This window comes from Thunnus maccoyii, chromosome 16 (genome assembly GCF_910596095.1).
Source record: "Thunnus maccoyii chromosome 16, fThuMac1.1, whole genome shotgun sequence".
Lineage (NCBI taxonomy): Eukaryota > Metazoa > Chordata > Actinopteri > Scombriformes > Scombridae > Thunnus > Thunnus maccoyii.
Window position 1 is genome coordinate 29,894,108 of NC_056548.1, and position 26,408 is coordinate 29,920,515.

Consider the following 26,408-nt stretch of genomic DNA (forward strand, 5'->3'; position numbering starts at 1 on the left):
GTGCCAATGTGCATTTACAATGACATGTTTATCATGTTCCCTGTATCCATTATCTAACCAAAGAAGAAATACCACGAAAAGATAGTGATTTAGACATAAACACAGAGGATGCCAGCCATTCATGCAGTTTTTGCATGACCAAGCACACTCAGCTGATTTAGCTCCCAGCCAGTATTTCTCATAGCAAAAATCTTTGTTACGAAGGTCCAAAACAAACTGACAATCATAGACATATTTCCCTTACACTCCACATAATGACACAGATGTAGATGTAAACACGGACAAAGATACTGCATAGTTGGAAGTAGGAGAGGCCGCTGCAAACATTAGTCGTGCCACCATCACACCAGTTCATGGAGAAAGAGAGAGAGAATACCACCAACGAGGGCTCCTTCATTTCTCTTCTTATCTTCACAAAATCACTCCTCTGTTAGCTTCCTCAGTGCAGTTTCTCCTCTGGAAGGTTGGTAACAGTGGCAGGTAGCAGCTAGCAGTTGACAGCTAGCTAGTTGTTCTGATTTAAAAAATATATCCAAAGACGATATTTCCTCATCTGTTCTTGCTGATTAATGCTGTTACCTCTTCTTTAGAGTCTTTTCTGAAGATTATTTGAAGGTTTGCAAAATGTCCCACTTTTTAGGTCCAAGTTTGAGATGTATTCAGGAGCCCATCTCTGGTGCAGCCACTCTCTCTCATTCCAGAATGGAATACTATACTACTATTACACTCATAGACTGCTTATAAAGCTGGATGTTTTGAGGTGTGATGTCATCCATTGGTTTGCACTGGAACTGGTTTGAAGCCCAGAGTTGCAGCCTATGGTTGGTGCCATCTTTTCCGTTTGGAGCCAGGACCTTCCAAATAAGGAGTGTGGGGTGTGGCATTTCTTGCTCTGGAAATATGCCCTGCTACCTCGGAGTGGCTGGCTTACTGGGAACACTAAGCAGTGCAAACTTGGGCTAATGTTAGCTACTTTAGTTACATTTTGTTAACACAGCAGGTATCATTATCAAGTAACATTAAACTTACAAAAATATTAAGACAATAGTCAATGTTGGACCTCAAATGCCATGTGCATGAGACAAAGGTAGGCCTGCACGTAATCACAAAGACAGGCACCAAGTCAAACAAAAGGACTCCAAATGGACTTCACTTCCCATCATGCTCTGCTCAACTCACACCTAGGTGTAAAATCTGGCAGAGCCAAACTCTCGGCTTCCCTTGGATGAGACCCACGGAGGATTTGTTCTTTTGACCGTGATGTCACCGAGAGTATAAACACTCCATTGCTGTCTGAAGTATGCTTCCAGCTGCTCACCGGCTAACGTAAAGAAGTAACTCCCTTACATACGTGATGGTAACTAGGCCATACAATCTCAACCTCACTGGACGAGTGGAGATTTCTCTGTGTTCAACCAAGCACGTTGCTGGATCCGAAGAAGACCGCTGTGCAACCCAGCCCAACCCTTCCACCTTTCCTGCAGAAGAAGTTGAAGGATAACTTCTATGCTCCGCTCGCCTTTAAGTGAGTTGACTCCACTGTTTTGGGTGTGTTTACCACGCTAAACTGATTTGTGTCTGTCCAACTGCTTGGACTGCTGTGTGTTAGTTTGCCATCGTGTGTCAGATTATGGGTTGCATTTTATTTATTGAAATCAGACCGTGGCCCATGAATATGTTCGCATGCCACGTTTCTGTGAAAATAAAAGCAAGCGCCACTTCTCACGATCGCTGAGATCTTTTGCTCTTTGGTGCTTTGACCTCCTTTCTCCTCTTACTAACCACGCATATACACACTCCTACACACACCTCTGGTGAACAGATGACTCAGTTACAGCACTCAACTCTGTCCCCAAGTTATCCTATTGTTAGAGACATGTGTTAAGCCAGCAGACGCCATTAACCATTGTCTCTGTTCAAATCTCGTGGTCACATCCACCATCTTCACTGGAACCCTCCTGTGATGTAAGTGATGTAACCCCATGTGGTTCACATCTGCCATCTTGTTCCTCCTCCTTCCTGTCTCAACACCCCCCCCCCCCCCCCCCCCCCCGGCACGCATGCAGGCGCACGCACACACACACACTCACACACACACACACACATACACATCTTTTAGTGCTGTATATTTCCTTACTGTTTATAACCGCTGTTGTTTGTTGTTGACGTCCAAGCTACTATAAGTCTTCAATCTTATTAGCAAAGGAATGATTTCCAAAATGACCACCAGCACACTTATTAGAGGGCTTGAAATTAGCTATTGAGACCATACTTATTTTAAATAATTATTGACAGTATTTCTAGAGAGAAGTTGACAGAGAATGGGAGTCTGTTGGAGCCAAGGATTTTTTTTGAGTCAACATCTAGCAGGCTTTGGTAGTATTGCACATAAAGGTATTTCCACATCGGCCTCAGCGTGAAGCCATGTTAGTTACCTCCTCAAAAGAGACGATACATGTACAGAGACACTCCAACAGAGGGCAACATTAGACCACAAAATTTCTTATCAAAATAGTAATGACACATTCATCAACTATTACTTTAACATCTACTACATTTGAAACTATTTTTGCACTCTTAAGTAAAGTGGTGCATCATAGGGAGTAGTTAGCTAGTAGGCCGTCATTACTTCATTATTATCTTATCATTGAGTTGCTAAGTAGGAGGGGCCACTGATTCCGGAAGAGTTCCATTCTATATTCACATTTGAATTTTTTCTTTAACTGATATCTTAAATGTTAATTAACATAGAAACACAGGACCCTCCCGTATAATGAAATGTTTCTGTAGGTTCATTTCATGACCACTATCAGTTTTCTCAACACCATAATATTTAACTTCTGCCACTGTTAGCGGCATATGTGAATGAACTTTAAGCTTGGTGATAGGCTGTTTCTTGCCAAAATGCACAGCAGGGGTCATAGTTATAATGTAAACCTTGAAATCTTTATATACACAGTCTTGTACCTTCAGCTCCCGTACATACTTACACTTCCTGTACATGCTGAACTGTTGCCCCTATGCCAAAGAATACCGAAGAGACCACTTCGGGACTCACATTTGTTCATGTACCAACACAATAATCAGTTTCATAAGTTATTAGCTTTATAGTGGAGCCTAATAATTTCGGAGGATAATAAAGCATATAGCACTAGTTAAATGTGCTTGCATGTTTGCTCTTAAAAAAAGATTCAAAAGGACCAAAATAGTTAAACTTAGATTTTGTCTCTCTCTGTGATATTATTTTGTACATTTTTATAACTAACAAAAGCTGCCTTATGCACAACATGTTTGTAACCCATTAGTAGTTTGCATATGGCTAACATTACCTTTTGACAAGTGTAACCATAGCATGGACACTAGTTAGCATTACAGCATCTAACATACATCATGGAGGCTGTGTTTTCTTTTTTGTTTTGTTTCGGGGGTTTTTTGTTCAATTTATGACACAAGAATTAACTATGAATTAATGTTTGCTGAAAATATTGTGTTTTTCTCCGTATTCTAGAGAGACTGTGTGTTTACATCTTTTCAATTCTCCAAAATGTTATTTGTCAGTGGGTGCCCAAATGTTTGCATACAACTGTTCTTCCAATAGTACAGCTTCTGCTGTTGAGTTAGGGTGCCACAAACCCGCTTCTGGAGATTTTTGCCTCTTCGTCCCTTTTTATTATGGGTTATTTTATACTTTGTACTTGAGGAAACCAGGGAGTGAGATCAGCGGATAGTAAAATATGGTTCTGGTGTAGTTAATGGTTGTGAGTGCAATCTTTCCTCTCTGTCTTTCTCTCCTGAATTTATTGTTATTATTATTATTATTTATTTATTTATTTATTTTATTATTTTATTTTTTTATTGCACAGTAGTTGAAAGAGAACCAATAATAGTATTGATAAAGTACCAGATCCTAAAGGAGTATTGATTAAAGTAGTAGCATCAATACAATTCCAATGATACCCATCCTTGTCTTAAAACCTATCTGGAGGGGACTATAAAGTTTATCATACAAAGTAACTTCTTCTTTTTATTGAAGGACTTTACAATGTTAGCTAACTGTACCCTTGATAGAACTAATTACAAGTAAGAACGCTGAGATGAAAAGGCAGTTCTCTGAAAGTGCATAGGTACCAATTTTGCTATGAACCTGGTATACAAATAAACATGCACAGTTTGTTATTTAAATGTTCTTAGTTTGAAATTGGACCATTGGTCTATAAACAAAAGCAAAGTAATTATATAATCGCATAAGTTTATACATCACAGGTCTTCCAAACACATCGACTAAACAAGAATGTACAGTACTGTAAAATATTGTACAATTTGCATTTAAAAGTATTACATTATCATATACAGAATATTAACCCTGGTTGATAATTAGATGGTCAGTGCCTATCTAAAAAGAAAGTATGTGTGTGATATGTAAGAGCAAATAATGTGAAACAAATCAACAATATTGAGAAGGGGATCTTAACAACCATAAAATATTGCAACCAACTTGAAAGTCGACTCAACTGCTTTGAAATACATACAAAACACTTGAATAATACAGAAAATATTCTCAAAAAGAAAGGCTAGACTGGAGGGGACTATGAAGTGTTTCATTTGCCACATATTTGGTGTGAGAGGCACAATGATGAATGATAATCACACAAAAAAAGTAAAGAAACAGACCAAAAGGAAATTTGGTCTATTTTGTTCTGACACCAGTCAGAACAAGTGACCACATCTGCATATGGGCAACTTCAATACCAAGTTCAGAAAAATGTAAGGAAAAGGAAAAGTTTGAGTGTGTTTGTGTGTGTGTGTGTGTGTGTACATATACATATACATATACATATACATACACACACACACACACACACACACACACATAGATAGATATACATTATATACATATACATATATGCAGCAAATCCTTGGCCTTAATAGTGGATTTGTACAGCAGGATACCATTCTCTGTGAGGACTTTCAGTTTGTATTGATTGCACCTCCAATTTTTGATGTCACTGTGGCAACACCTTTCTATTTTATGGCTGTAGCTTTTGGATCTTGGATTTAGGTGGGTCTGACTCATGTGGGGATTGGCCATGTGAAACTCACTGCAAGTTTTGTTCCTTTTTTTTTGATGATGTTTTGTCCATATCTTCTCTTGTCTAAAATGAACTACTAACCAAGGAATGCCTGTCCTGACCAGCCTGGAATGCTGGGCTTTCCAGAGGTACCAGACCAGTCAACATTCAAGAATAAAGGAGAGTGAGATCGACAGGTCCATGCCTAACTGGACTGTGGAAGTAAGCCTATTCCTGCAGTCCAACAGCCAACACCAGTTTTATGGTCATGTACAGCTGGCAGCCCTGGAGTTCCCCTGCACTATTTAAAACCATTAGCACGCAGTTCACTTGGGAGTTGTAACAATGTAGAAACCTCCTTTGACAGACCTTTTCCGTGACCATAAAATGTGCCCGCTGGCCATTTTGTGCAAAAAGGAAAATGTCGTTTTCAGCAGACTACCTGGATACATGGGAGTATAAATGGAAAGCCAATATCCTCTTTAGAGCACAGTACAACTTTAAAGACTAACTGAAATGAATAAAAAGGAGGGATGCAAGAACAAAATGTCCACCACAGAAGGAACAATTTTAAATAGTGGGGGTCTCAAGAGGAATGAATGTTGTGTTATGTTGTGTTACCACATATAGTTCCACGCCTCCATTCCACCAGAATGGCCAAAAAGGTAAAGAATAAAAAGAGTGACAGTGTCACACCTCTTCCTAACGTACAGCAAGAGAGCGAACTGTAGCGCATGCAATGCAAAAAATTGTCCAGCTATACCACAAGCAATGTCTCAACGCTAAGTGTGAGTGTGTGTAGAGGACTGGAGGGAGCAGAGGGACAGAGTCGCTGCTCACTGACAGAACACCTGTGAGCTCTGGAGAGAGCTGGGGGCAGAGCCGGAGCCTCTGGAGGAATAACACCTAGAATCACACCGGATTCTGCTCTGATCTGGAGCCGTTTACTGGCGGGAGGAGAGCTCAGAGTTTGTTTTTTAAACTTTTGGGATTAAAAAGTGTTTTTTTCTTAACTCTTACTTTCTCTTCATCCATGTTGACTGCTACACTGGAGGGTTTAAGTGCTCGAACTTCTCTAAAATAGAGCCAGGGCGAGAGGTTTTTCAAACAAGCGACACGTTGCTCAGCCTGTTCGCTGACACACAGAGCAGGTTAAGACATCTTCATTGGGAAACATTGAAAGATTCTTGCATTCAGTTAGGAATCAGTGTCAGGGCTGTGCATTTGTCCAGACCATATACAAATGGTCTATTGCCCAGACACAGGTGTTGTTGCATGTCAACTCTCTCTATCAGTAGCTGAACACCACAAGGTACCAGGGACAGTCATTCATTAAGAACACGTCATTAAATGTGAAGCAGCAGTGCATTACCATACTGTATCAGGGTTACTGGTGCTTGATTAATGGTCTAATCTTGTCACATTCTCTTTCTCTTATGTTTAGTTATTAAATGGTTACTGGAACATACACTGATTCTATTTTGCCATTTTTGCCATTTTAATGGAAGCCTGTTAAGAGCTCAGTAATAAAATATTTTGTGATTGATTTTAATTACGAGTAAATATAGCTTAACAAAAAATAAAAAAATTTCAATCAATGTGTTAAACACAATGACACACATGCACCACTTTACTCGTTTACATTCATCATTATTTTGCCTGTGTTTGTCTGTCAGCAGAGAGGAGGCCACTGCAAGAGATAACCTTGGAAGGACATGTTGACCAGACGTGAAATCAAATAAATCTAATTCACACGGAATAAATGTCCTGTTGATTTCTTGTCTGCCTAGTAGCTCACTGTATTTATTTGGATGTTTGCTGTCCGTCTGCCCTTTCAGACAGGTCAATACTACTTTCACTCTCTGCCAGTAACCCTTAAAAGTGTATGTTGTAACACTGGTGCTGTTCCTGACATCAATGTGAGCTATGATGGTGAATGATTACCAGTAGAAGAGGAGGTAGAGGAGTAATTAGGGCCTGAGCATCTGGTGGTGCAAAGGCCTATTGTATCTCTTTTTCTCCCCAAAGAACCGCATTTTTGAGGGGCTAAACATCACTCAACTCATTAAGCTTTGCACGTGCATCAGAAGTGGTGAAAATTTAACTTTTCAATATCTCGATAGCGCCCCATGGAAAATTTCAAATTCAAAGCCCTTTTGATAGGCACATGTACTATCGCCAGACGCACAAAAAAGCCTCTTGGAGACAAGAGTACAACAGGAAGTCGGCCATTTAGAATTTACTTTGCAATTTTTGTCATTTTTAAGCGTTGTATTTTAAGGAACTCCTCTGAGAGATTTAACCCGACCGACTTCAAATTTGGTCAGTGTCATCTAAACACCTTTGCAATGAAAAGTTATCAAAATCTTTTTGCAACATCCAATATTCATGAAAATGCATATGCGTGTCAGGCCACCTCCAATAAATGTATTGTTACATTGGCTATATTGGCCCACTTCTGTAGCATCTCCTGGTGGCAACAGGAAGCAAACCTTAAGTTACAAAGTCCTTTTGACTTACATGAAATTTAAAGTGTGTGGTCTACATTTCATATGCAGCAACATAAAATACATTTAGTGCAATCTTTCTAACACCACATAGTGGACACAGGAAGTGATTGTTGTCTCTTGTATGCAATGTCCAGTACCCATGAATATGTATATATATGTCAGTTGGCATCTGGTTAATGTCTTGCTGCATCATGTTGCTCCACAATAACAGCACTTTGAGTGCAGCGCATCCCAATAAACACTAAGGTGCAAGGGCCCGATCATCACTGCTTGCAGCATTATTCTTAAAACATTGGCTCCTTCAATTTATATTGAGCTACCTCATCCAATTAAGCACTCCAAAGTTTGTGTGTGTGAGTGTGTGTATGTGTGTGTATGTGTGTGTCTGGTCCAGGTATTCCTCACATTGTGGGGACTTGCTTCCCTTATGGGAACAAAAAGTCCCCTTAAAGTAAAGCATTCATTTTAGGGTGAAGACTTGGTTCAAAGTTGAGGTAAGTTTAGGGTTATGTTAGCGTTAGGGTTAGGCATGTGGTGGTTATGGTTAAGGTTAGGATAAGTCTCCAGGAAATGAATGTAAGTCAATGTAACGTCCTCTGATGGAAACATGTCTGTGTGTGTGTGTGTGTGTGTGTGTGTGTGTGTGTGTGTGTGTGTGTGTGTGTGTGTTTGTGTGTAGAGGGTGACTCCATAAACCAGGCGCACACAAAATCTTAATCAGTTTGAAATAAATTACAGTTTTGTAATGGGTAACAAAGCAGATTGTCTTTGTCTCCATTGCAACGGTCGCTGAGGATCATGGGTAATTTAGCCTTCCTCTATCCAAAACTAACAAAAAAGAATTATTTCTCAGAATTGAAGTAGAAATAATTAAAACTGAGGGCCATAACATTAACCTACTGTATTGTTGAGATATTAAGTGGATTTTTGTGTTTTTGTTGAGGATCATTAAAAGAAAACCTTACCATGGCAATTGACAGTGAGGAAAATACTTCTGCGCTGTGGGTCCTCTGGTCCACCCACTGGACTGATGCTCACAGCATCTTATAGTGCCACAGTCGGGTTAATTTTGAAGTGAATGTATGGCCGGAGCAGTTGCTCTGGGTGTCTAATATTGCCACAGATTTTCATTTGAGTTAGTTGAAAGCCTGGTGCATCTCATACAGATGCTAAAGGGTACCTTGTACATCAGTATCAGATGCCAAGGGGCATGACAAAGCATTGGTATTTGAACCTACCTGGGAATGAGAACGGGTTGCTACAACAGCATAGGTTATCCTGATGCAGGTACAATTGGATTGATGTGATGGAGTTCCAACAGAATTGATACTGGCATGTTTAAACTGTGTTAAGTTAGAAAGAACCACAGAGAAACAGACTGGAAGTCCCAGTTGCCTTCAAAATAAAGGCCAAGGTTACTGCACTTAAAGTACAATTTCCCTCACTGTGTTTGCTCCCTGTGGTATCACACCATCACAGCTTTGAAATTATTTTGGACTTCTTGCAGACCAAATCTAAAATGTCTTAATGTGTTTAAAAAATATATAATAATCTGTTACATACATCTGTTGTAGCTAACTAGCGCTAGCTTGCGTAGCTGCTGTCTGGCTTTAGTTAATATTTTATGCCATCTATAAAACTAATTTGATAATCGAGTAAAAAATATTTAAATAAATAATGTTAATCTAAATAACTGGTTACAAGCAACATTATACATCACCAGAAAACACATTAAATTACAAACCTCCTGCTCATAGCCATCGCCATCTCTTGCCATTTTTTTTCATTGCTGAGGTCCCAATTTGAAAGATATATAATGATCCAAGGACTTCTTTTTCTTCCCTTTTTTCCCCCCAGGCCTCGGGGTTCATGAGTCATTGGTCAAAAATCAAAATGTACACAGAATCATATATTACTGGCCACATGGTGGCACCGTAGGTGCATATAGGGCTAAGCAAAAAGTTGACCCGGGTTCAACTTTTGCTGCAACGCAACCCGACATCATCCGACAAGGCACTGCATTGGCCAATCACATAAAAGCAAGCACACATTCCTGGTGGATCACTTGGTAATGTGAATGCCATATTTGACTGTCTTTAAATGCTTCTGATAAGCTTGGCATCTGACAAGCCTTTAAATGCATTAATCTGTAACTCCAACTCGACTTCCTGGATCATATTTCATTGTCTCACCGGTATCCCACCACCATAGCCCTTGTACTATTTTCACGCACTGCTGTTTTTGGTCTGAACACGGCCTTATTGTTCAGAGAAGCAAGACGGCTGCCTGGAGGAGGCTTGAGCGTGGAGAGACATTCTACACTGAAGTCTTTTATCAAACCGATACATCCCTTTATTGGAAATCTGCAGTGACTGGATGCCGTAGCTTATCAGACTTAGCTGATACTACATCATCACAGTTATACACTGCGACAAATAACATAAACCAACTCAGGTGTAATATCACTCCTAGGTTTAGATTTTTCAGATTGTTTTCTGATTCCCAATGTAGGAATTTGTGCACTCAAATATCTTTATAATTTTATGGGGAGAATTATGAAATATTATTGTGCACAACTCCAACATGAAATTATTCATCCAGTGACATAACTCATATTAGAGTATGCATATTAATAGGGAAATAGTCCTCCTTGTTGGACACACAAGAGAGGTCTATTAGAATTATGATTTTGCAAAGGTATAGGTCTTTTAAGGTTAAGTGACTGAGATGAAAGCACCAGAAAACACAAACAAGTTCACTTTAGATACATACACATTTATTACTAATACTACAGCTACAAGTACTTAACACTACAACATTTTACAGACCAGATACAAGAGGGAAAGGGAAACTGGTTCACAGGGCTATGGCTAGTGAATGATTGAAATGCATGATGCAGAGTTATCTATTAGGTAGGTGGTATGAAAAACCTGAAAAAACAGATGAAATGACTGTTACCTGAGAAGCAGCAAGTCAAATCAACGGTACCACAGCTAAGTTCAGAATTGCCAATTGAAATTACAAATCATGAAAGCACCAGGGTTTAACTAAGTTGATGGAGGTTTTGTATGAATACTTGCTTGCTCCCTGGGGTGGCTTCTTGTGGAGAACGGAGTCCATTGTGCTGGGGTGAGGAGCTGGAGTCTGGCTCTGGTAGTGATGAGTGAGTCGGCCGGTCCGGACTTGAAAAGATTCCTTTGGAAGAGAGCTCCTGGCTTATGCTCTCATGCTCTCCTAGGCTTGATCCTCAACTCCTGACTCCAGATTCAGAAGATGCTCTGAGTCACGTCTTCAGACTAGCAAACTGCAAGCTTTCCACCATGGCAGAAAGCAAGAAGAACCAGCAACCGGCATCAAGCAGTCCAAAAGAGCCACTTAAAAACAGCTTAAAAACAGCAGTTTAAAACAACGAAACAGCAGACAGCCCAAAAACAGCACAGAGTCTCAGATAAGACACTGTTTTAAAGTTTCAGTCTGCCCACCCAGAATGTGTCTCCTGGCCAATTCCAGGGTTGCAGAGTTCTGGGGGAGTAAAGTCAGTCCCCCCCATCCATGGACAGGAGGGTATAGTTCTTGAATATTAATCAAAGTATTAACAATTTAACAATTGCATGATTCCTAATTTTGCAATTTGGATTATAGCTTTAGCGTTCTTACAGTGAAACAAGCAGAACGGTACTAAACATGATAGTGTTGTCATAGATGATGGTATTATGTTAGTAGTACATGTCTTGGCTTAAAGGCAGTGGAATAAAAGTCTAACCAAAGTACATAACAACACACATATGATACACACATATCAACATACAACAATAATTGTCCTTAGATAAAATCTAAAACTAATTCATGGATTTTACAGTCCTCTGGTCTTTGGTCTGACTGCAAACGGCAGGAGTCCATGCCATTTGAGGGGGTGTGTGTGTGTTTGTGTGTGTGTGTGTGTGTGTGTGTGTGTGTGTGTGTCACTGGAGCATGGCATATTGTGCAGAATGTCTTTTGCCTTATGCTGGTTTGCCCAGTGATCAGTTCTTGGGTTGGTCACTCAAGTCCTGAAAATCAAAATCCACTGTGGGATTAAAGTTGGTGCCAGCTCATCTCTGTGTGTGACTGGCTCTTAGAGGTGAGTTATGATAATCAGTGGTGGGAGTTGTTTATCCAAATGGTACTATCATGTTGGGCTGTGGCTACAAGTTTGGCTATCAGCAATAATTAATGATTATCAAAGATAATTGTTAATTATTAAAATCAATAAGATTATTAATAAGAATTAATAATAACTGGCACCACCCTGGACTCAGGGAAAAAGATAGCCAATTCAGTCTCAAAGTGTACTAATCTATGAATTTGGGACTTTGATTAATAATTAATTTAATAACTATAAACAAAATCACCATGTCAATAGCTAGTTAAGGTTGAAGGATTTGGAGTTCTTTACGGAGCAGGGGTTGGCAAAACTCATTCTTGTGCAACATTAAAACGGACAACAAGTATATCCAAAAGCATTTATTTAACAAAAGGGTAAAAGCAACACACAATACTAATCTAGCTAAGTGTACCTATATACAAGTGTGAGTGTGCGTGTGTGTGTGTAGGGAAGACAATAGCAAGATGGCTGCAGTCACCTGGTGACTGAGCACATGGCATGCAGACACTTTGGCTGATAAAGGGAACTACAGAGATAAAAGGCCAGACCATGTGGTGTCTTGAACCACATGTGCTGCCTGAACCAAAGTTCGCCAAACTAGGTTTTAACCTCTTAACTGTGTGGTTCTCTATTCAAGGCCAATTGGTGTATGCTAAAGGTGCCAGGTTAAAATGAGGTTAGTTGCATGCAAGGCCTAGTTACTGGATGTAACATGTGTTAAGCATGCTAACATTAACCTAGCGGTGTGGCTATGCAGTAACCTGACTATAAGCAACAAGGACATCACAACAACATTTCAATGTATAACCTTAACCAAATCAATACACATACAGTACATTGTTTGAGTTAAACATTCTTGCTTAGCCGTACTATGCTTCACTGTGTTGCTAGGCTATGCCCAGTTGTTACCAGTCCATGAAGGAAGAGATGCTTTGTGGTGTCCTGCTTTGTAGCCAGTGAATCCATGGGTGAGTCAGGCTGAGAAGGCTTTGGCTCTGAAGCTGAAAGATGCAGGCGTTGCTGGGGAGAGAGCACTCCAGTCGTGCAGAGGGCCCAGGTCACTCCTTTGTGTAGAGTTAGCGACAAGCTAACTCCATTTCGCGGCTCCTGTACTTGGTAACTGGCCAGCAGACTTGTGTGTTAGCTGCTGGCACAAGGAAATGTAGTTTCTGAGTCTTAGGCAGGCTCTCGCGTCTTCTGCCGTAAAGAAGAAAGTGTGTGTCTGCTGTGAGCAGGCCACACAAGAGAGCAGAGAGCTGCTCCAGCAGCTGCTGGAGGTGTGAAAGATCAAGCAGCTGCTCCTGCAGCTGAAGGAGAAAGAGAGCAAGAAGCTGCTCCTGCTGCAGCTCGTGGAGAAAAGAGAAAGATAAGAGGGGAATCTCTTGTTTTGATAACCTGGATCCATGGGTGGAGCTTCACACTTTGGGTGCGAACCCCCAGGGCTCAGGTTTCTTGGAGTCTTGAAACATGTGGTAAACTCTGGTCCACATATTTTCCCAACAATCAGTTCACACTCCAGTGTGAATTGATCTGCCTATCTTGCTTGTTCCTGTAGCTTAAAGTATCAAAGATGGTTTGGGTCAGTGGTCTGGTTGTTGACCATGCAGGGGATGGGAGGTTCCTTATCTTATCCTTTCTGTTTGCAGGAGCTTGTTTAGATGGTTTGGTCAGTGAGGAGTCTGGGACTCTCACTTTATTGGCCAAGATTCCTGGGGGCTGAAGAAAGAGCTGGTCTATTGTTTGAGGCTTGTGCTGTTTGCATTCGAAACATGCAGGCACTTTATCCTACACCAGTCTAGTTAAAATTGTGTTATTTTTGTTCACTGCAGGTCTGATTGATAAAGGAAGCATAAAACAAAATCATTCATCAGAAAGATTTTATTTTTCTTTTCCCATTTTCACATGCATCATGATAATAGAGGGAGAGGAGCTGAGTCTGTTGTGTTCCAGCAGTGAAAACATTTTATTTAAATAGCTATTGGTTTTTATGAAGCTAAAAAAATCGCAACACAATACCATCCAACCAGTGTGACAGTCAGAAAGTATATTTTGACATGAGCTAGTCGCCAAAATATTCTTAGAAATTACAAGACATTCTCATCACAGATACTGTAATTAAATAATCAGTTTACAAAAAGAATATCAATAAATGTACACTCAAATAATTAATATATTAAAAAAATGTTTCTTCCAGTAGAAATGTGTCTGAACAGTAACTTTACAGTAACAGTAACTTTTGTGGGATCTGTTCTCAATATAGTGTGTAGATGTTTGTTAAACAGCTTATTTTAAGAGAAAGATGCAGATATTTCACAGTGTCTTTTGTCATGTTGTGCTGGCAGTGAACTGTGTGCCCTTATTATTATTTGAATAGATTTCACACTATCCGTGCAAATACAAACTACAGGGCATCAAAAGATGCCAAAGAGCTGTTAACACCTGTACACTGACAGGTGAGCCAACTTTGCCGCTGTCATCAGAAATTGACGTCACCGCAGATGATGGTTCAGAGTAAAGGATGTCTTATTTCTCTAAAAATGTGTTTCCACTACTCCTCTTCCCTCACATCTTTTCCTCCCTCGCATCTTACGTGGGAAGGATTAAGACACACAAGTGAGGGAAACAAGGAGACATTTAAGACTAAGGAGAAGCATCCACTCTGACACTGACACTACCCTACAAAGTAAGTTACTCAGGAGACAGAGAAAGCACTGGATGGCAGGAAAATATTATTATTTCTTTTTATTACTAAGAAATAAACTGTGAAAACAGTAAAATAAAGTTCACCTATCTCTTTTATATATGTATTGGGTTTCTTTATTCTTTATGGAGAGAGTAGTTTAATGTCCAAAAAAAAATCCCCCTCTCACCCTTCTCCCATGGGGGATGGTGGTGGTGGTGTGTCTTTCTCAAGCTTGAGTCCTCTACCAGAGGCCTGGGAGTTTGAGAGTTCTGCGCAGTATCTTAGCTGTTTCTAGGACTGCGCTCTTCTGGACAGAGACCTAAGCTGTTGTACCTGGAATCTGCTGGAGCCACTCTCCTAGTTAGTAGGTCACAGCCCCCAGTGCTCCAATTACCACTGGCACCACTGTTGCCTTTACTCCCCACATCTTTTCTAGCTTCTCTTTCAGCCCTTGGTATTTTTCGAGCTTCTCGTGTTCCTTCTTCCTGATGTTGTTGTCGCTTGGGATTGCCACATCTATCACCACTGCCTTCTTCTGTTGTTTGTCTATATATATATAATATAAAATAAGGCAATATATTTTCTGTCACAATATTAAATATTGAAAAGTGGCGATTCAAATACAAATAAGATAATCCTGCTGCACCACCTAAAGTGCTTTGACCTTGCAAATCTAATGTCACCATGTATTTTTCAGTCTATTCAGTATTTGTGCAGTGGAGGCTTCAAGTTTCCACATCACACTTGTCTAAGTTGCATACTGGACCATGATTGGTTCTCAAACTACTTGTGATGTCACAAATCCTGCTCATAGGTACAGTTCTTGAACTCAGATTTACAGATAGCACAAAAAAACTTTCGTCTTTCGGCAGATTAATTTGAAAACAGCTTTCTAGTGTCAAACTGCACATACAATATCATTCTGCACAGTGTAACTGTGCAGTCAGGAGACAATAATAAAAAGACATTTTTAACTAGAGGGGGACTTAAACAATAACAAAACCAATAGGGCTTCATCCAACACTATTGACGCTTGGACCCCTAAATTTGTAAAAAAAAAAAAAAAAAAAAAACAAAAACAAAAACAAAACAAAAAAAAACAGGCAACAATGACAAGGCGGGTTGGGGTGGCTGTGGCTCAGGAGGTACAGTGGGTCGTCCACTAATCAGAAGATCAGTGGTTCAATTCCCGGCTCCTCCAGTCCACATGTCGATGTGTCCTTGGGCAATATACTTAACCTCAAATTGCTCTTGATAGCTGTGCCATCAGTGTGTGAATGATTAGATTTCCTCTGATGGGCAGGTTGGGACCTTGCATGGTAGCCCCTGTACCTATTCAGTGTATGAATGTGTGTGAATGGGTGAATGTGATTTGTAGTGTGAAAGTGCTTGGAGTGGTCGGAAGACTAGAAAGGCACTATACATGTACAGTCCATCCATTTACAAGAATGTTATACATAAAGCCCACGTTAAAGACTATCCTCCTATTCTAATTGGGAGAAGAAAAATGATCTGACGAATAATGAGACAAAAGAAAAAGTTGTAAGGGTTTGTTTGTCAATCAGGCCTCATTGCCTGTGGTCATGTGGTTTTGAAGCCTGATTAGGAGTGACATCCAAGTCAGTCCTGGTCGGATGGTCTTGTGTTGCGAATCAATCTCTGAATCATGCAAGATATCTGTGTGTGTTTGTGAGTGAAGTGAGGTCATTGCAAGGCAAAGAAAGGATACAAGAAAAGGAGGCTCCCGTTATGATTCTGTACAGATCCTGTTTACCATTAGTCCTCACTCCTTTGGAAGGCTCTCTAACACACACACACACACACACACACACACACCGGCTCCTCTTTTCTTGTCTTTGGTGCTTGAACTTGTGTAGCTAATTAGTCTCTTCCTTTCCAGCACCGTATCCTGTCACACTTTCCAGCATCACTAAGCGTCTGGCTGGACCTTGTGTGCTTTTCAAGTGTAAGTAGACACGTGAATAAGGTCCTACTGTTCACTGCTTGCTATTTTTTCTGTTTTTTGTAAACAGTTTGAGGTTGATTGCCAAGGGTGTGCCACAAAACTTTCTTTTTCACACTATTTTAAAGAGAAATTGTACTGTCTTGCATTTGCCTCCACAAAACACAAGAAATGGGTGAAGGTGTCTGGAAAGAGAAAAATGGAAGAAAGTAAAAATATCCTTAATGTATTCTTTACTACTCCCTGTCCTCCTTCAGCCATGCTCTTAAAATGTGAATGAACAAAAGTTCAGCCTGGATGAATAGAGGGTCAGCCAGAGCAGAGTTTCAGAATCTTCTGTGTTACATGAACCCTAAAGCCTCCATTTCTTTACAAAATCTAAGCTACGAGAGAGTCAAGTCTTTAGGCATGCCACCACTAGACCCAAAATCAATTTTTCCAGATGACTTTAGAAACTTAAGATTGTTTGTATAAATGGTAGGTCAGACATTTCCTGATTTGTAATGAAAATATGTTTTATTTCTTAAAGATACTTGAACAAAAGACTTATTTTTTTCTCTTTTCCTCTGTTGGCAAGGCTTTTCTCTCTGACATCCAAGATTCATTTGGGACATAAAGATAACATATTAATCAGTTTCAGCAGCAAACATTCTCCTTTATTTTTCATTTTGTTATTTCTCTCCTTGACATATTAGAAAATAGAACATTGCACCTTTAAGCACTAATTAAAAAGCGCAGTAGATGAAATGGAAAACAGAGTTGTCTGTATCAGTTACTGAGACATAATCAGTGGTAGACTGACAATAAAAACAGATGCAATGGTTCTGTCTCATGTTGACTAGGTGTGGTTTACTATCCAACCAGAGACCGAGTCAGGGACTCTTTCATCACAGGTTTTCATTTGCACACCTTTGTCATTGTGACCAGAACAAAGCATCTGTGTCCTATAGAGCTTCACTTCAGCATGACTGACATCCTCTGTACCCATCTTGACCACACATACCACACACACTTTCTGACCCTCAACACTTTCTGCCCTTAACATGTTAATATTTAAATATTAAAGGATATTTAATAGTTTTGTGTGATTAAACCTAAAATTTCAATCTGAGGAGATATCTACACTTAAAATGTTGCTTTAGCTTTAAGATATAAATACACCTATTTTGAATCTTATGCATAAAACATGACAAGTAGAGGTATTCACAGGTCCATTCAGTTCCTAGTAACCCAGAACCAGCCTAAATCCAGCTCCAGTTGAAATTATGCTCAATGTAATGGGCTCTGGATAGAGTTCTAATTGGAGAATTTCTAAGATGGAGAGTGCAAGAAAAATTCTTTGTAAATGTGAGGAAAATGTTTTTTTCAAATATAAAATAAATCTTTGAGCCTTTAAAGAGGAAATTATTTTTGGAATTAGTTACAGTATAACTTTGTATAACACTGATTCTTAGAACATATAATGCTGCTTATCAGTTGTTGAAGCACCATGCTGCCAGTGTTGGTGCTCTCTCTATTCAGGTCTGTCGACTCCATTTTGGATCAGGTCTAATTATTCTCAAGTCCCTTTTGGACCAGATCCGTTTTTTGGGAAAATTTGTTTAAGCATATTGAGCTTGAGTCGGTGTGGTATGGTGGTGTTTTGGATCAGGTCCAAAATTACTGACCATTATGGCCCAAATTATGGATCATTTGTTGTACAAATGAATGCGCTGAAGATGCTTTGCCGAAAATGTAATCCTAAAACAGTAACACCTCCCCTGACACTGTGTGATTCCAAATACATTCTATGCAATTCTTCATCTAATTGAAATTCATATATTATTTATTTACTAAATGTTGCATATCTTGCACATGATCAAGAAACATTGTATAAAAGTAATAAAACTGTGATGCTGACTTTATTTTTTTAACTAAGTATTGTAAATGCAATAGAGAAATATATTAGGTTAAGATCATGGTCGTGCTTTACCCCTTCTCCTATAAATTAACTTTATATACCCAATACCACTAATTTGCAACAGCAAATATATGTATTTTTAAGGAAACATAATGCCAATCTGATTACGTTTTTATCAACATAATGAGAAAATGTTAATGAACTTATATGCAAAGTTGCAAAATATTTGCACTGAATGCAAAACATTTGCTGTCAACTTTATTCATTGGTTTTCCTATAATATTTGTTCCTGGCAACTAAAAGGTGGCAACACTTGATTAAGGTCAGGGACAGATGGTGGCCTTGGACAAAATTGAAAAAGTCAAACTAAAACCACCATGGTCCCCCAACCTTAGCTTAAACCTAACCACATGCTGGATTCAGGATGTGAACCCCGTTCTCTGGTGTCAGTGTGGTGCTTTGTATGTCCTCCCTCCCATCATCCTTCCTGACCACGTCCCTACAATGTGGTACAAAAATGTAGCACATCCCTGAGTGGAATCAATGTTTCCAGGCATAATCTAAATACATAATCTAGGCAGCAAAGGTGTTTCCTTCTGAATGTATCTTCCAAATCAATTTAGTGACACAATGTCTAGGAGATAGGAGTTGTGGTGCTGCAATCATTACATGCAAAGTAAATGGATGCCCACATATTTCTCCTCACTGTTGGGGACATAATATGCTTTAATGATTTTTAAAGCACCTCATGTATATAGAAAATGTCATGACAGTTTATAATATGAAATGCAAATATTTCATGTTATAAACTGCATAAATGTATGCATGCAGTAGTTTACAGTACCTATAAAAAATGTTTGGGGATTTTTTGTTTTATTGTTTTACAATTCTGAATCAGAGTAGATTCAATTTGGGGTTTTTGCATGGATGTGTAAAAAGAACCGGATACAGTGTCAGAGGCAGGGCCCCATTCATTCCTATGAAGGTTGCTCAGTGGTGCATGAAGCCAAAAAAGTCATTTCCTGCTGTAAGAAAAATTAACCGGATGTAAACATACTGCACACGCTCTATGGGCTTACGTGCCCATGAAGCACACTCACTAGAGATTTCCACCAGCTGAGAACTTCCAGTTTAGCCCTAATGGCTGACTTGAGTGCGGATAAAATGATTCTATTATGCGGCTCTTCAAGACTTTCGAAATGTGATTGGACCAAATGGATATTGGAAGTTATTCACAATGTTAGCCTATGGGAAAAAGTCTTTTTGGGCCCACTAGCATCACGTGACATTGTAATTACAAGGTTTGGCCACTATGTCATATTGGCTTCAAGTTCTGGCGCTGTTCTTGGGGGCTTGGTTTTTTGACACTGATCAGCAGAAAACGATGATTCATACAAATATTAAAAAACAAATTACATGTTTGCATGAGCGTTTACTCTTTTTAATATGACATACCTAAATCATAACTTTTAGATGACATAATTAAATGGAAATTACCTGTGTGTAGTCAAGGGGTTTCAACTGTTTATAGTAGAAATACAATCGTATGTGGAAGGTCCAACTTTTGATGAGTTAGTATCGTGGCAAAACATAAGATGAGTGAGCATGCTAGGAGACTAGTGAGTTATGTCAACTTCAAAGGAGTTGACATAACTCCAGAGACTGTGCATACAACAACAGTTGCCTAGTTGCTTCACCTGTCGTGGCTTTATGGGAGAGTGACAAAGAGAAAACCACTCTGAAGGAACACCCCAAAAAATATACGACATATGGGATAAATTTTGCCAGAGGGTTCTATGGTCTGATTAGATCAAAATTGAGCTTTTGGACCATCAGAGCAAATGCAATGTCTGGCAGTAGCCTAACACTGCACATCATTGTAAACATAGCAGCCCCACCGTGAGCATGGTGGTGGCAGCATCCCGCTGTGGAGATGCTTCTCCGCAGCATGCTTGTGAAGGGGAGAGGGTGAAATGAATGCCGCAAAATACAGATAAATCCTACAGGAAAACATGATGCAGTATACACGACACCTGCCACATGGGAGTCAATTTGTTTTCAAGACAAGTCCAAGCATAAATCCAAAGCTGCAACGGAATAGCTTAAAACTGTACTCACAAAACATCCTGAGGCTAAAAGTAGCTCCTAACTGTCAAGTTAGAGGACATTTCTAAAAATAAAGGGCGTGTCAAGTCCTAACTTTTAGTTTTTGGTTCAAGACTGATTCCTCAAAACATATAAGTGCTAAAAGTAGTTCCTCAGTCTGAGAGAAGTAAGAGGTAGTCCAGAGGACTTTTATGTCATTAACACCTGCTCACAAAGAACGATCATTTACTGCAATGAATAAATGTTTAAAGCTGATTTAATGTCTATTGCTGGATTACCTGGTAAAATGGGCACTATATGTACAGCAGAGTTATCCCATCAAAGGATGAAGATTTGTTCAGTCAACTGGAATAAATATCTGTTTATATAAGATGGTGTCAGATACAATCTACTTGACAAGTCAATACATTACTTTGTTTCATGTATGAAATTTGTGAGTGTGTATAAAACATTTAAAAGACTTGTTCATAAAATCTATCCATCTATCTAATCACGTTCCTTTGTATTGATTAATATTTTCCATAACGTCCACTAACACAGACGGTCACCTGTAAACCAATCAGTGTGGAGACAGTAAGTTCATCAATGAAACATGATGTCATCCATAGCAAATGGGTCATTCCTTCTCTTATCTCAGGAATTCTCTCAGTTCTTTACTAAAAGTTGCTCTCAGTAGCTTTGTGAATTGATCTTAAGAGGAAACTCCTAGCTAGAAACTTTTAGTGCCATTTAGGAAGACTGCTAGTGGTAAGACAAGATTCTCTGTGAATACAGCCCCTGATCTTAATCCAATCATGAATTTGTGGCTAGACTTGAAAAAGGCTGTTCACTCACAATCCCTATGCAACCAGACCAGGTGCATCTACCAAATACTGACTTGGAAGAGATGAATAGTTATGCAAACAAATGTGTTATATTTTATATTTGCAATTAATATGGATCACATTGGAGAGATCTGTTTTCACTTTAGCATTCAAGGGTGTTTTTCTGTTGATCAGTGTCAAAAAAGTCACATGAAATCTGTTTTGCTTCAATATTGTAAAAACAATGAAACGAAAACTTCCAAGGGGGATATACTTATTATATGGAAAGGGAAAAATGTAGGTAGAGCTGTCAGATGGAGAACAATGGTCATTATATAGTGTATGAATGAACATGTATACAAAGAGAAAGGAGGGTAGATAAAGATCATACATAAAATTAAATTTTTGACATAGTCCATAAAAACATTAGACCACAGTGAAAAACTATCAAATATTAAAACCTCTATGAAATAAATAATTAAAATAATCCCTATTCAAGTTATTTGGTTTTTAATTTCAGTGGGAATCATGTAGTGAAGCACATACACTGTCAACTTTGTATGTTTTCTCCAACCAGCAGATCCAATCAGTGGCTCATCGGCACAGGTCCTTACACATGTTCATGTCAGCTGTAATGGATTGGTGTGAGAAAAGTTGGCCTGATTTCAAAACTAAAAGAAGTCACTCCACAACTCTGGAGCTTAATTCATCACAGCTTTTTGGCAGATATCACCATATAACACCTCTTTTGATTTTGCCTTTTATGCTTATACAAAACTGAATGTTCTCTTCTTTCCCAGATGAGAAAAGGCCCATGTCCTGCTTTTGATTACTTATATCGTTTACCATAACTTTGTTCCAGCCACTGCCGCACATCCTTCAAATTGTAAAAAAAAGGCCCCTTACCACCCAGGTAGGTGATCTTTTTCTGTTGTACTATACACACCCGTTCATTGGACACACCATAAGCCACATTAGCATTGTTGTCCATGCAGTCAGCCACCAGCTGACACTGTGGTGGAAGGGAAAAGTGATCAATGAGCTTGCGTGCCACTCCCAGCCTCTCCTCCAGGCTCTGGTGCTTCCTGACATTGAAAGAGCAAGCGCCCATAGGAGGGGCCACCCAGCCATCAGATGGGTGAGCCTCATCAATGTACACTAACAGAAAATCAGCTACATCACTGAAGTCTTCCACCAGCTGCCGGAAAGCTGGCAGGTGGCTGATGAAGGGGGGTCAGGTGGCGGAGCCGAAATTGACCACCAGAGGACGATCTGATGACTCAAAATCCAGGAGGTGGCATTCATCACCATTTTGGACTCTGGCACCAGATGGCACATTAGTCATATTGCTGACATTGCTGCTCCATTGAGGGCCATCGGGCACTTTCACCACTTTGGAGTTGGGTGCTTCACAGCCAAGTTTCACCTAAGGAGGTAAAAAGAGGCATTAATATCTACTACTTGTACAATGCACACATCAAGGAGATGTAAAGTGGGCTTTGTCTTTACCTTTTAACAGACTATTTTCATATTTTACTTCTTGCAAAACTGTACATATTGTGCCTTTCCTATGGCTTCAAAGATTGTGAGGGTAGATCTGAAAGGGATTCTGTCATTGCAATTGTATGTTCAGCATTACCTTATGACTGTTTATAGTATCAGTTTGTAATGATTATTGTTTCAATCAGTGATTCAGTTTACCTTCTACCTTTCCAATACACATACACATTGTGTGTGTGTGTGCCTAAACTCATCTCTAATTGCCTGTCGGACTGCACCTAATGATGATTTTCATTATCGATGAATCTGTTGATTATTTTATCTATTACATCAATAAGTTGTTTGGTCTATAAAATGTCAGAAAATTGTGAAAAATATCAATAACCCAAAGCCTTAGATGGTGTCCTCAAATGTCTTGTTTTGTCCCAACCAACCGTCCACAACTCAAAGATTTTCAGTTTATTTTCATAGAAACCAGATAATATTCACATTTGAAAAGCTGGAATTAAGGAATTTGGACGATTATTCTTAAATGATAAATCCAAAAGATGAATCAATTATCAAAATACTTGGAAATAAATGTAATAGCTGGTAACTAATTGATTAATTGTTTTAGCTCTAATCAACTACTTATACTTTGTTAACACATCCTGTCCTGTTTTTCTCAGTTTTCTCAACCCCAACACACACAAACTTGTTGTGTTTTATTGTTCTAGCTGATCAAGCTAAGGTTGGCACTGGGAGGACTTAGACTGGGACTTAGATGAGGTTGCAAAATGACAAACACAGCCCTTAACAGAAGCCTAATCAGGAAAATTTGTGAAAACATCTGTACAGGTGTGGGTGTGTAAGGGCCTTAACAATTATCAAGGGTTAAATTATCCCCACTGCTTTGCCTGTAGTTTCTGTTAAAAGGCTGCAAACTTTAGAAGTGTAAATCTCTTCCTGTTTTCCCAAATCTACTGGGAAGTTAAAAAAAAACTTATAAAAATTTAAATTAATTTACTGATAGCTTGACATTGATTAAACTAAACAAAAATAGTCACAAATGTCGATACACCTGTGAATTTTGTTTCAAAGCAACGTAAGCGACGTAATACAAATGTGAATAAATTTTGTTGAATTAATTTTACTTTATGGCTTCAAACCTGTCTGGACTCTTCTGCTCCCTGTAATCACCTGCTGTGTTTTAATGCAGCCTGAGTTGTTCTCATTGACATATTCTTCTAGTTGTTTTGCCAGATAACTGAATGACTTAGACATATAGTCACAGTCATAAATACTATGTTGAACAGCAGTCATTACCAAGCTTCTGAGTTACCCATGGAATTATTATTTTGTGATCACAAATGTAAGACAAAATATACAAAAAAATGATGATAGCACCTGTGCTGTGAGATGGCTGTTTTGACATGTTTGAAGAAACAAAAAGTAGCCTACAATTCATGTAGCCTATAGCCACATCTGGTACCTGTCATGTCTCATCTCATCTCATTACCACATCTAAATTAACAGCAAATGTGTATTTATATGTAGCTTTTATCACCAAAAGTATTAATTTAAACAAAGTTCACCTTGCAAAAGATGTTGCCCTAATACTACATAGGTAAGTTTAATTTTTGCGATAGTTTAGAATCCATGGGTATGGATGGTCGGACCTACCATTGTCAAGGTGTTGCTGAATTGTCCCTACCAATATTTGTATCAATATCAAACAATCTTGTCATTTAATTCACCTCCACATAATGTTACTGGTAAGATCTATGCAGAGTTGCCTGGTTTGTGTTTTTTCTGTGAAAAGACTGCTATGATAAAGAGTGAAGGATGGCTTTGGGGGATACTCAACTTGATCTCGCAACCCCCAGCTTCAAGTGTGCTACACACATTGTCCGCTAGCTGCACAGCAGTGGTAGAGTTGATAATGAATGGTGATGAATCTGGAGCTGTTAGTGCTTATAGTTTAAACGTTTCAACTGACAAACGTTCTTAACTGGACAAAGATTAACATTAGCTAGTTGATATTATATTTAAATTTCAGGTGTTAATTGTTTTTAAAGGTGTTTTACCTCATTTGTGACTGTTGTTCAGACATGATGTCCTTTATTAAATAACTTTATTACTTTAAGTGAAAATGCCTCCCAACAGTGGAAATAAGACATCAGGTCCTTTTTAAAGAAGAACCAAAGTGTCAATAACTGCTGATCTAATAAGAATGTTCTGTAATCAATCCAATATTTTGTTAGTTGCAGGAAACTTGATTTGTAGCCAAAAATCAACAAACTGCAAAAACAAAGACAAAGTATCTCGGGTGAGGTCTGAAGATGTCTACAGAAGATAGTTGATTTGTAACTGAGTAGCACATTACATACAGGTTATTATACATTGATTTTCTTGTGAAAATCTATCGTGTCAATTTTAAATATTAATTTTAGTCTCAATTCTTTATTAATAAAATCCAATGTAAATATCTGTTTAGAAAAAATATGCATCAAGGGATGCATTCATTCATGGCACTGTGAGCCCAAAAACTGAATTCGGCTTCATCGCAACTTTACCTGCTTATAGGCGTCTAGAAGGAAGCTATTCCAGATGGAGCGGAGCCCAGCTGAAGTTAACATACGGTGCCACTCTCCAGAGCAGGCAGACCTGGAGCAGCTGAGAGACGACACAATGTGCTTCACGAGTACCATGGAGTCGTACAGGGCAAGGAACAGACAGTTTGAAAAGAATCCAGGTATTATCTGAAGTGTCACGAGCAGATCCATCCCCATTTTCTGTTCCTACGTCTATACGACCGTAGGCTTACCTACAGCTGGCGAGTTATTTCGGACTGTCCTGCATACGCGCAACGCCGTATGGTCTCAGTCACTCCCTTCATAGTTTCTGCACTGCCCCATGGAGTGCTCCCGACTTTCTGCAGAACATAGGGGAGGTGTATAAGGTGTAACTTGCAGAACGGTCTTGTCTGTCCTTTTCAGCGGTGTGAGGAGACCACTGGAGCTTGATCACTCGTTTTATGAGCACGAGCATTGCACTTCTTGTTAAACCTCACGGCTTATCTTTGTAGCAAGATTCTGACGTCAGACCTAGTGCATCCCCTTTGTCCCCGCCTTCCTTTGCTCTGTGCACCAGTGGCGTAGCCAGGAATAAATTCTCTGGTGGGGGGGGGGGGGGGGGGGGGGGGGGTCTTATGTTACATAGATCCATACACATGTAATAAATTAAATGTTTGTGTGTATAATTTATAATCTGGTTTATATCAATCTTCACAAGAAGCACATTTACTCAAGTAAGTAGTGAGGCATGTTTAGTTTGCTTGAGTAATGTATATGCCACTTGAAAACTCACTCCATTATGTTTCATAAGAAAGTACTGTACTTTTTAGTCCACTACTATTCATTTATCTGACTGTTGCTGTTAGTTTCTTTTTAGGTTAAGATTTTTAACATTGTAACCTATGATGAGTTTATGAAATGATACATTTTTAAGGTGTGGGGATGGGCGTATCAGTATGTGTGTGCATTTGTGTGTGTGTGTGAGAGAGAGAGACAGAGAGATAGTTAATGAGCAACAAGATACACATATAGCAGTGGTGGGCAAATAGTGGCCCGTGGGCCAAATGTGGCCCTCCAACAAAAATATTTGGCCCTCTGACAAAAGCTTTAAGTTTTCCCTTTTATATATTGCATCAAAGCTATTACATGGCTCTTCATAAATCTACAGTACATAA

At 39.2% G+C, this 26,408-nt stretch overlaps 1 protein-coding gene and 1 long non-coding RNA gene across 2 annotated transcripts; one reads left to right on the plus strand and one right to left on the minus strand.

Annotated features, from left to right (window-relative positions):
* The first annotated feature begins 671 nt into the window (after window positions 1-671).
* LOC121881262 lies at window positions 672-6,801 on the plus strand. Its single transcript, XR_006091734.1, has 3 exons — window positions 672-1,525; window positions 5,176-5,291; window positions 6,746-6,801. It is a non-coding gene; the product is annotated as an uncharacterized LOC121881262 (long non-coding RNA).
* Window positions 6,802-21,671: 14,870 nt separating this feature from the next.
* dio2 (iodothyronine deiodinase 2) lies at window positions 21,672-25,766 on the minus strand. Its single transcript, XM_042389463.1, has 2 exons — window positions 25,234-25,766; window positions 21,672-22,604 (listed from the first exon to the last, which is right to left on the minus strand). The coding sequence occupies exons 1-2, from the start codon at window positions 25,447-25,449 to the stop codon at window positions 22,008-22,010; spliced, it is 813 nt and encodes a 270-aa protein (XP_042245397.1). The 5' UTR covers window positions 25,450-25,766; the 3' UTR covers window positions 21,672-22,007.
* Window positions 25,767-26,408: the final 642 nt, after the last annotated feature.